General features: G+C 47.6%; 1 protein-coding gene across 1 annotated transcript; it reads right to left on the bottom strand.

Annotated features, from left to right (window-relative positions):
- Positions 1-218: 218 nt before the first annotated feature.
- Positions 219-3,378, bottom strand: CAVIN3 (caveolae associated protein 3). The gene is made up of 2 exons (XM_069555079.1): positions 1,410-3,378; positions 219-832 (listed from the first exon to the last, which is right to left on the bottom strand). The coding sequence occupies exons 1-2, from the start codon at positions 1,791-1,793 to the stop codon at positions 440-442; spliced, it is 777 nt and encodes a 258-aa protein (XP_069411180.1). The 5' UTR covers positions 1,794-3,378; the 3' UTR covers positions 219-439.
- Between the last annotated feature and the right edge of the window lie 8,466 nt (positions 3,379-11,844).

Here is an 11,844-nt window from a genome sequence, read left to right as displayed (position 1 = left end):
GGGGCTAAAAATCACACTTGTCTGTCCCTACAAGGAAAGTGCTGAAGGAGCAAGTGGCCAGAAGGACACTTCTATGTGCCACTGGGGTAGAGCCCAGGATTCAGTGGAAATGAGAAACCACACAATGATCTGTGTGAAACTGAAGTCACATTCCAGGTTCCAACGTCTGTCTTATTTCTTGCACCACCTTTCTCCCACCCCTTCACATGGAGTCCGGATTAGGTGACATGACTTTTATTGATGGTGAGTGTAAACAGGTGTGAGTGGCTGCTCTTTTAGAGGACACAGGGTGCTGGGCTAGAGAAGCCGGGAAGGGAGGGCCAGCGCTGGGCTGTGGATGCAGGATTCACTCCTTATTTGGGCGGGAATGCTGCATTCTGAGAGAAAGATTTATTTGGGGACTAGCATTCGGCACAGGGGAGGCAGGCAGCACGGGCCATCAGGCCGCACTCTCTACTTGGAGCACAGCCGCCGCTTCAGCAGGTCTCCCGGGATCCTCCTCGGTGTCCTGCGGAGGTTCTGGCTCCATCTTGGACTCCAGCGCAGGCTGGGCTTCCGGCTGGCCCTCAGCACTCCGGCCCGGCCCAAGGCGAGGTGGCTTAACAGGCGTGGCTGTTGGCGCAGCATGGCCTTTGCGGCCTGAAAGGGCCCTTCGCAGGCTCTGTACCTTCTCCAACCCGGTGCGCCTCAGCCTCCGTGCCCTGGACTCCACAGGCTCCTCCTCTTCTGAGCTCTCTTCAGCTTCGGCTTCGGGCTGCTGTGGGCCAAGTTCCACCGGGCCTAAGGGCTCCGGCGCCTTCTGGAAGGCCTTGGCTGGGATTTCAGCCTCCTCCTGCAAGTGAAGGACACAGAACTGGCCCTGGCAGCCCCCTCTCGGGAGCCTGAGCCCCCCATCTCAGTTACACCAGGGAGACCGGCCCCACCCGCAGCCTCCGCAGCCCAGAGGGGAAAGGCTAGGCAGGCGTGGGAAAGTAGGGAGGCGGTTGGAGGGAGGTGGGGACAACTAGGACAGGCGAACTGTGCACAAGTCTGCGGGGCCCCTTTAGAGGCCTGAGGCAGGATGGTGGCCTCAGGGGCAAGAACAGCTGGAGGCTGCGAACTGTCTCAGGATGCACTCCCATCACCGTTACTTTCATTCAGGGATGGGCTGGTACTTGGAGGAACTTCTGTGGACGTGGCCTGAGCGAGAGCTGGGCGGCCGTTCATTGGCCAGGCTGCCTTCAGGGGCGTGAGGGAAGGCTGGGGCTGGGCAGTGGGAAGTGGGTGCGGCCATGGAAGTGGGTTCCCCGAGAAGGGAAGAGGGTGGGGTCAGGAATGTGGGTGCGGCAGGCGGATGGGAGGGGGAGCCCCAGAGCGTGGCCCGCAGGCGGGAAAAGGCCCCGGATCCGGGGACGCCTGAGGTCACTAACCTTGAAGAGCAGAACGTGGAGCTTCCCGCGCGCCACCAGCAGCCCGTGGTTGGCCTCCAGCCGCTGCACCTGGGCGGCGCGGCGCACGGCGCGCTCCTGGGCGGCATCCGCGTGCGAGCCCACGCGCTCCGCCTTGGCCAGCAGCTGCGCCAGCGTGTTGCTCGTGGTATCGTGGCTGCGACTCAGCGCGCCCAGGTTGCTCTGGATGCGGCGCACGGAGCCCGCCAGGCCGCCCTGCCTCTGAGCCAGGCCCCCCTGCCGCTCGCGCAGCGTCTCCAGCATGGTGGCCAGCTTCTCCAGCAGGGTCACCACCGTGACGGCGTGCACCGGGCCCCCGGCCGGCGCTCCGGGCACAGGCCCCGACTCCAGAGCGCTCTCCCCCATGATCCCTGACCGCCCTGCCTGGCTCCCGCTGAAGCCGCCAGCCGCGTTCTGCGCTGGGGCCGCCTTCCCCGGCTCCTCCCCAGCTTTGGCCGTGACTCAGGCAGGCGGAGTTGGCCTTCCCCGGCTGCGGCGGGGGGGAGGGCAGAGGGCGGGATGTCGGCGGTGGGGTCCTTCGGAAGCGCGCCCCCTCTCTGCCGCCCTGCCCGGGGCCCCGCGGGGAGGCAGGTTGGCCTGGAATCCGCCCCACCCAGCGCGACTGACTCTCTCATCAGGAGTTTGAGTTCCCTTCCTCCACTCCCAGTTCCCTGGTGTGCCTCTTTCTGGAAAGTACTCTCTCCCCAGTGCAAAGGGCAAGCCTTGGAACATGTTGTTGTGGGCATCGTGTGGGCAGAGAAACTATGTCAGAAGGCAAATGTGTGGCCAAAGGGCCTCCGCAGCCCCCTGCCCTCGGCCTCCCGCCTCAGAGGGCTGTGTTTGCACCCTAGGCTCTTGGCTGTTTCGATATAGACCGAAGACTGGGCCCAAGGCCTCACTTTGGGACCCAGCAGGCCACGTAGACAGAGGAGAGGCGGAGCGGGTGGGGAGGCATCCCCTGGTATTTTCCTAGTAGTCATCACCAGGGTTTGGCCACAGGCCTCATTTCCTGCTTCTCTAGTTCGATGGGTAGCATTACCCTATTTTCTTTCTTCTAGGTCTCCTTCCTCGCTTTCTTTGAGCCCATGAGGGCCTAGCTCCTGCACCTCAAACTTGGAGGGCAGGCAGGACACCTCTTCCTGTGAAACTTTTCAAAGGATTAGAGTAGTTTCTGGTATTTATGCTTTTCTTCTCCTAGAGGTTGGTTGTTGGCTCCCACCTGATTTTTTTTAATTTTCTCTGGAAATAGGTGAGAATGTCTGTGGAGAGTGAGGGTTTTAAATTGCTGCCTGGAGGTGGGAGAGAGTGAGCGTAGAGGATCCAGTTAATGATGCCGGTGGTTAACTTGTTACCTCACCACTGTGGAAAACCCCGTGCCTCCTCTCTAGTGATGCCTGGTAAGCTGACAGTAGGCACAGAAGTCCAGGCAGTTCACTGATCCTATCACCTCTGTCCTTCCTCTCCTCATCCGGTCTGTGAGGGTCACTTGACTGTGGCAGAAACTGTCACTCGTGGGATGGTTACATGAGCCTGCAAGGACCTGAGGTCTGGTTTACACAGAAGGACAGCAGATGAGTGAAATTATTATTTCCAGAAATCCGGTGATGCTAAGTTGCAGACCAAATTCTACAGATTCTCCACGAAGCCTGACCCTTCTGCTCCTTGGGAACCTGAGGGAATCACCGTCTCCTTCAGTGGATTTATATTTGCTCAGAGAGACCCATCAGGATGTGCCAGTTAAGAATACTTTCAAATTAAGGGAACAGAGAACTGAATTTAAACAGTTCTTAAACTTAGGAAATCCAGCCCAAACATAATTGGAAAAGACCATGGTAGATAGAGTGATGATTAAGTGTGGGTCAGTCACAGCTCTCTCACCTATGCCCTCCAGGTGTCAGCTGCATTCCAGGCTGGGAGCAGGGTGGTTACAGCAGTTCCAGACCTCATCTCTCTGCACAAAATTAAGAGAAAAGAGGGAACTGTCTGAAAATGTAAGACATTTATTTCCCAGAGCCCTTCAGAATTTTTCCACTTGCTTTCCACTGAGTTAAATGGCCATTCCAGAACCAAAGTGTATGGCTATATCTTGGTGGGCTTACACCTGAGCTCCTTAACCCATCATTGATAAGAGAGCTGATAATTACCTTTTGACAATTTAGGCCCACTCTTAGAGCAGGGTAGGGTCAGTTTCCCTAGGAGCATATGGGTGCTGTGGGCAGAAAAGTGATTATCTGTGTAAAAAATCTGAGTATTGCTGCGGATAGTCAATCAAAAATGTCTGCTATGGGAAGCCTATGAAAGAATCACCATCCTCAAGGAATGGTACTAAAGAAGTCCAGTGCATTTGGAAACAAGAACTATGTGGATAGATATTTTTCAAAGGCCCGCTGAATTCCCCTTTGGGTATATAGAACAAAGAAAACCTTAAAATTTAGCAATAAAGCCATTGATGATTTTGCCGGTGTTTCCAAAACTTCAAGCATAATAGCCATATAAACTAGTAGAAACTAGTGGATTTTGGAAAAGAGAAGGCCATGAGGTGCATAAAAATAACTTGGGGGCAACCCAGAAGAAAGCCTTGGGTCAACAAAGTCCAGATTGATAGAAATTATAGTGGGATGGCCTTGATCACACACTATCCAAGAAAAGGCCATATTGCAGTTTCCAAGAAAGATAGAAAGAAGGAAAGAGAGCAGAATGATAAATCATAATGATAAAAGCTACAGAATGATGCCCTCTAAGGCAGTGCAACCTGATCTTAGTTAAAGATTTCTATTCTCTTAAGTCAGGGATGTGATTGGGACCCACTCCCTCCAACTCCTTGATCTGGGTGTGAAAAATAGAAACCAATTGGTACAGGTTTGTCATGTCCCCGAAAACTGTAAGTTCAAGCCATAACCTTTGATACCTGTGAATATGTTCTTATTTGGAAATAAGATCTTTGCAGATGTAATAAGATCATATTGTACTAAAGTAGGGTGGACCCTTAGTCCAACATGACTGGTGTCGTTACAAGAAGGAAAGGGTCAGACACGGAAAACACCATATGACAAGGGAGGCAGAGAGTGGAGTCGCGCTGCCACAAGCCCAGGAATGCCTGAAGTGTCCAGGAGCTGAAAGAGATGAGAAACGATACTCCCCTAAAACTTTGGAGGAAGCATGGCCCTGCCAACACCTTGATTTCAGACTTCTAGCCTCTTTTTCCATTGTTTTAAGCCACAGTTTGTGGTAATTTGTTCTGATAACCCTGGGAAATCAACATATACATTACATGATCACCATCAGTATCACAGTAACCTCTTACCCAGGATGCGCCCCCACCCTCCACCCTGGTTAATTCTCTCAGAGTATGAAGTTCTCTGTAGGAAGAGTTAATAGAACCTGAGGACTCCTTGTAGAATGTAGACAATCTAATTAACATTTGCCCAGATATAACGAGTCTTACAAATATCAGTGGAATGCTCTGGTGCTTGAGTAAAGAAATGCTTTAAAAATTAAAACAAAGTATTGCCAGCCCTGCTTCTTAAGGATTCCTTTTATACATTAGCTTGTCCCTTTCCCAGAACATACATTACTGATTACTCTAAGGGTTGGCTTTATGTAAGAAAAAAAAAATCACTCTAGCTTCATGAGGGCTGGATCTGCCTGAAATATATCTGCCTAGTGCAGATTGACTCAAGGGGTTGGTTGCCCCCAACCCCTGCCTGTATCTGCTGTGGTCACTTTTTCCTTGAGAGGAAGCCTAAGGAAACCTCTGAAAGATCAGGTTACAGTGCCTTAGATGGTATCGTTCTGCAGCCTTGTGGAGCCAGATGCTCCACTGTATGATGCTGCAAAGATACCCTGCAACAAAAGTGGCAGGAACACTACAGTTCTTAACATCGTACTTGAAGAGTTAGGGATGTGCAATCAGATCCAGGGACCAACCAGCCACAGGGCATCTGGCTGATGGATGGGGACTTCCTGGAGCAGTAGTACTTAAGTCCATAACAGGTAGTGAAATGTGTGTGATACCTCCCATCACATCAAAGAACAGCAACTAATGGGAGTGTTTGAGCTTTAGCCTCTGAGTTTGGGCCACCCTGGGATTCTTATACACTCCACATCTTGGGTTGTCCAAAAGGCCACATACTTTGAATCAGGTGCAGAAGAGACTCAATGACGGACCCTGGGCAAGTTGGGTCAGCTCTACCCCTTGGAAAGAGGAGACTTGAGGTCTCTGTGATTTCTGCCCCTCCCATCAAGATGATTTGGGGAGAAATGAGGAGAATAGAAGATTCTAAAGGAAAAACATTTAGGATTCTAAACTAAGGGAATGCTTCTAGCAGCTGAGAATTATACTGCTTTTGAAAGATAATTGCTGCCTTACTAGTAGATGTGAGTAGAGAGATTCACCAAAGGCTGCTAGATTATTTTGTTCATTGTCTCATGTAGCAATGCAGCCTAACAGTTTTTGATTATGTGATGCAAAAAAAAAATCTGGAAAAGGATGAGACATGGTTGTGTGAGTTTATTGTACAAGGAATACCCTTGACCCTGAGCCTCACTTTCAGCTGCTAAACAGGAACATCTTCCAGGAACTTAACCTTTGAATCAAAAGTAACAACATGCATAGTAGTTTGTATCTGATAAGCAATAAAGAATTACTATATAGCACAGGAAGGTAACTATATTCAGTATCTTATAATAATCTGTAATGGGAAATAATCCAAATATATAGATAGAGAGAGACACTTCCCAGTTGATGCAGGGGTAAAGAATCTGCCTGCCAATACAGGAGACATGGGTTCAATGCCTGGGTTGGGAAGATCCCTGGAGTAGGAAATAGCAACCCAATACAGTATTCTTGCCTGGGAAATTCCATGGACAGAGGAGCCTGGCAGGCTGCAGTCCTTGAGGTCACAAAGAGTCTGATATGACTGAGTAACTGAGCACAGCACAGCACACACACACACACACACGCACACACACACACATATAAAACTGAATCACTTTGCTGTACACCTAAAACTAACACAACTTTGTAAATCAATTGTACTTCAATACAAAAGTAAGGTAATAACGTGCAGCATGAGCAGAACCACCCACTCAACAGGGAATGAGCCTCAGTGGACAGGCACTACCTTCCACCCTTTGTCACAGACATCCTGTCTACGGAAGGGGTAAGGCCATTGCACACAATGAGGGAGCTCTGTGCTGCTGGCAATGAAAAGAGCTATAAGTTTGGAGCAACAGGATATGAGAACCAGTAATCAAAATAACCAGAAATCAAAATAACCAAATGGGTGGGAGATCCTGGAATGATGCATTTTGGCCAAGAGGTTTGGGGATAGCTTTCGTTACAAGAATCAAGTTGTTTGAATCCATCAAACCACTATTTTTCACCCATATTTTAGAAGGTTGAATAGCTTCCAAAAAAAGATACGTCCAAGTCCTAACCCCAGGACCTGTGAATGTGGCCTTATTTGGAAATAGGGCAAATGTAATTAAGGATATTGAAATGTGATCATCCAAGGTTTAGGAAAACGAAAGAAAGTGAAGTTGCTCAGTCATGTACAACTTGTAGTGACCCCATGGACTGCAGCCTACCAGGCTCCTCCATCCATGGGATTTTCCAGGCAAGAGTACTGGAGTGGGGTGCCATTGCCTTCTCCAGGGGATCTTCCTGACCCAGGCATCAAACCTGGGTCTCCCACATTGTAGACAGACGCTTTACCGTCTGAGCCACCGGGGAAGTCAGGGTGAGCCTTAAATCCAGTGACTAGGGCCCTTAGAGGAAGAGGAGAAAACTCAGAGATACAGAAAAGAAGGCCACGTGAAGACTGAGACAGAGTGGAGGGCAGCTCCAAACTCAGGAACACCAAAGGTTGCCAGCAGCCACCAAAAGGTAGGAGAGGGGTGTGAAATGGCTTCTCCCTCAGGGCCTTCCAAGGGTGTGGTCCTAGCCAACACTGATTTTGTATTTCTACCCTCTAGAACTGTGAGGAAATACATTTCCGTTGTTTTAAGCCACTAATTGTATAGTAATTTGATATGGCAGCCCTAGGAAATTATTACACATATGAACACCTACCAGAAGGATTAGAAACACACACATACCAAAAAAAAAAAAAAAAAAACAAGCAGTTTTAAGACTTCCCTGGTGATCCTGGGGCTAATTCTGTGCCCCCAGTGCAGATGGCCCAGATTTGATCCCTGGTTGAGGGTGAAGATCCCACATGCTCTGGGGCAACTTAAGCCCAAGTCACAACGAAGATCCAGCACAGCCAATATTAATTAACTGATTAACTAAAAAATTCAGCTCACCTCCTCCAAAAAAAAAAGTTTTAACAACCAAGTAAATCAATCAATATGCCACGGGGGACATCAGAGAATCCTGCATCTGAGATGAGGCCACCAAGGAACACAGAACTTTGGAATGTGTAATTGTTGTCAGGGCGTAGGAGTAGATCTCCTCCTGCGAAAACATCCTGGGATGCTCAAAAGGCAAAAAGCCTGGAAGTGACTGAATAGACTCTATTGAACCTCTTTCTGTAATCTGAGGAATTCAGTGGAGTCCCACAGGGGGAAGCCTCGCCTAGATTTGAGCTTGCATTCCTTAGCAAATCACTCAGAAACCCCTGTGGGCCTCTATTTTGAGCTAATATGGCGTTCCCCTGATCTAGGAGCCTATTTTACCATCCACATGATAAAGGACAGGGCAGATCACTAGGGACTGGCATGCCCTGCATCTCAGAGGCAGTCCCATGGACTGAGAGGTAGAATGGGGCATTGAAGATGGGTTCAGCCAAGATGCCATGGGCAGCAATTCCAGCCTGATGGTGACTTACAGGAACTCGTATACAGCTGGAGTCCTGCAGCTATTTTCATCTTAGTACAAGCATTCCTCTGTGTCTCTGGGGCTGCGTCCAAGGAGGGAGAAGTCATTACGAGCCATCCAGTATTTGCCATAACCAGGAAATATTGACTCATAAAATTTAGCACTGTGTTAGGTGGATGGTGTTTACTTAGGAGATTTTGTTTGAAGAATAACTATCATTTGCATCATTTGTGTGGGCTTCCCTGGTGGCTCAGACAGTAAAGAGTCGGCCTGCAATGGAGACCTGGGTTTGATCCCTGAGTCAGGAAGATCCACTGGAGAAGGAAATGGTAACCCACTCCATAATTCTTGCCTGGAAAATCCCATGGACGGAGGAGCAGTCCATGGGGTTGCAAAGATTCGGCAACTGAGCAACTTCACTATCCCAAGTATGGTGTCAAAAGAAGAAATAGTTGGGAATTCCCTGGTGGTTTTGTGGTTAGGACTTGGTCCTCTTACTGCCAGGGACCCAGTTTGGTCACTGGTCAGGGAGCTAAGATCTTGCAACCCTCCCGCTGCCCAAAAAATAGGGAGGGAGAGAGTTGATAATTAATTCAATTAGGTGAATAGAAGAAGCCAGCCTACGCTGGGCAAAGAATAGCACTGGCTCATCTGTCTCGTCCCACTTTAAGGCAAATGGCAGGGTTGAGCAATGTTGCACAACACAAAGCAACCTATTGACTATTTCTTATCCTATTTGGATTCAGTGGATCTTAGAACTGGAAGAGAAAGCTCTCAGAAACAGACCATAGGGAATTCCCTGGCGGTCCAGTGGTTAGGGCTCAGCACTTTGTTGGGGCATGTGTTCAATCCCTGGTTGGCGAACTAAGAGCTCACATGCTGCACAGTGCAGTCAGAAAAAAAGAAAAAAAAACAGAACCAGAACATATGTATAATAATCCATTCACTAAACCAGTCTGGTATGACAGTTGAGAGGCTTTGAAAAAAAGATGTCTTATAGGTCTACAAGTTTACCCATTTAATCCAAGGACAAGAATGATCCTTGAGACTGGCAGAATGGTCCCTGAGACTGATACCCTAGCTTTTTGAGATCAAACCCCATCCAGTTAAGTATGATGGTATCACAGTACCTCCATGGAGTCCCCTGGGTATAATTAATGTTGCAGAATCAATCTACTACCAGCTTTTCAACTTGCTGGTTTGACAGAGCTGCAGCTTAACCACAAGTCCTTCTTCTTCTTGGGAACTGGATGGAAGAGGTATTAATTGACATAAGCAGAGCATATGGTTCAGAATTTTTTTCTGTCACCGAGTTGCATCTAAGCCATACAATGAATGGGCCAGAGAGCAATGAGCAAGGCACTCCTGCCCCACGAGACTTAGAGGATTGCTTCAGGGCCTGCATCAGGGGAAAGAGACCAAGGAGCTGGGAGAGGAGTTGATCTTGGAATCATGTTCCCTGCAAAGTAGCTTCAGTCAAAGTCAGTTTGCTTAGGAAGCTAATGGAGAAGAGGGGGATATAGGAGGGAGCCAGAGCCATCCTACTGATGTTGGCTAAAGATTTATGTCAAAAAAAGAAGAAAGCAAGAATTAGTAAAAAAGGAAAGAGAATAAAGATAAATATTTACATATATATACTTCCATAGTTGGAAAATGTGTACAAGATATTAAGGAAACCATATATTACATGGTTTCCACTAGAATGGGAAAATTTATGAGAACAGATAATGTAATGTGTGGATCCCTGCTATACTTATGAAGGTTGTACAATTACAATGTGAATCTTCAAAGAAAGAATGGAAACTGCTCTTTGCACATCAGTTAGGAATTGAAGCATCCTCAGGAAATCAGATTTGAGCTCTACCTGGGAAAGCCTGGTACAAGCGGTGTGACCCAAAACCCAATTTCCTAAATTTGTCTAAGGACATCTTTAGCCCTACACTGTACAATATGATAGCCACCAGGCACATATAGATGTTTAAAGTTTTAATTAAAATTAAATAAAATTAAAATTTAGTCCTCAATCACACAACTCATATTTCAAGAGCTTCAGTTCAGTTCAGTCACTCAGTCCTGTCTGACTCTTTGCGACCCCATGGACTGCAGCACGCCAAGCTTCCCTGTCCATCACCAACCCCTGGAGCTTGCTCAAACTTATGTTCATCGAGTTGGTAATGCCATCCAACCATCTCATCCTCTGTTATCCCCTTCTCCTCCTGCCTGCAATCTTTCCCAGCATCAGGATTTTTTCCAATGAGTCAGTTCTTCCCATCAAGTCAGTTCTTCCCAAGCCAAAGTATTGGATCAGCTTCAGCATCAGACCTTCCAATGAATATTCAGGACCGGTTTCCTTTAAGGTTGACTGCTTTGATCTCCTTGCAGTCCAAGGGACTCTCAAGAGTCTTCAATAAGACTTTCAAGAGTTTAACAGTCACTATTGGAAAGTGGTTACCACAATGGACCCCATGCCTCTAAGTTAATACTACTCCATGGGGTGAGTGTGGGGTCCCAAATGTTACTAATGACAACCCCATGGGTTTCTCTGAAAGGTGAGACAAAGAAAGGCACGTCACCTGAAAGGCACATCTTGAGCAAGAAATGATCAGTATGAATGAACTTACTTACAGAGCAATTCGTGGAGAAGTGATTTCTTCTGTCAGTTCTGGGGCCATTTAAAATTGGTAGATAAGGATACAGGAGAGTGGTTTCTGAAATGGGCCCATTCTAGCTACAAGACCTGGACCAGCAGTCTCAAAAATATATAACTTCCAACATGATTTACCTTGATTATGGGAATTATAGTTATTGATTTTACCCTTTGAGGGGAAGTATTACAAAAATCAAGTCTGCCAAAGTAACAAGATTGCCTTCTGTCTGTGCGGCGAAACCAACTAGGATGTTCACTGTAAGCCTGCCTCGCCCTGGAAAGGGAGGTAAGAATAGTGAGAAAGATGGTGGGGCTTACTTTGTAGCATGTGATTTTGAATAAAAAAATAAACATACCCTGCACTTGCTTTCAACAGATATTTTAGTTCTTAGTTTTGATGACAAGAGTCTAATAACAGAAGAGTGTTGAAATACAAAAGAGCCCGATACAAATTTGTTGATTGAAAAAAAAATTGTTTGCTTTTCTAAACAAGGTAAACCATCAATAATAAGTGGATCACATTTGCAATGAGAACCTTAGGAGTAAACACATTTAACAAGAGTTAAGCCTCTGCTTCTGATATACCAACTTCGGGAGAGAATCAAGGATAGGAGTAGGGGAAACACGACAAGTGTGCAGGGCCTGGTCACAGGCAGGGCTACAGTGTTTGGAGGGCTGAGCCCTGCTGGCCTGTTTAATGGATGCTCCTTGACTTTCCCTGAAGCCAACACAATGGGTCCAAGAGAAGTCACCATCACATTCATTTCCAGATGTGCCCACTCTTAAAGAGTCTTCAGACCATGAGGGTATTCTGGCAACAAAGGTTGAGAAAAGACAGGAATGAATGTATTGCTATGCCTTGTGTCTAATTCATCTTCTGTAAATAACCCTCTGTTTAGGATCTCCACAGGCCTTGATATGTTTTATCTATACAAGTGAGTGGGTGGGAG

The sequence above is a fragment of the Ovis canadensis genome, chromosome 15 (genome assembly GCF_042477335.2).
Source record: "Ovis canadensis isolate MfBH-ARS-UI-01 breed Bighorn chromosome 15, ARS-UI_OviCan_v2, whole genome shotgun sequence".
Lineage (NCBI taxonomy): Eukaryota > Metazoa > Chordata > Mammalia > Artiodactyla > Bovidae > Ovis > Ovis canadensis.
The sequence above is the reverse complement of the archived record's forward strand: the minus strand, read 5'-3'. Positions and strand labels throughout refer to the sequence as shown.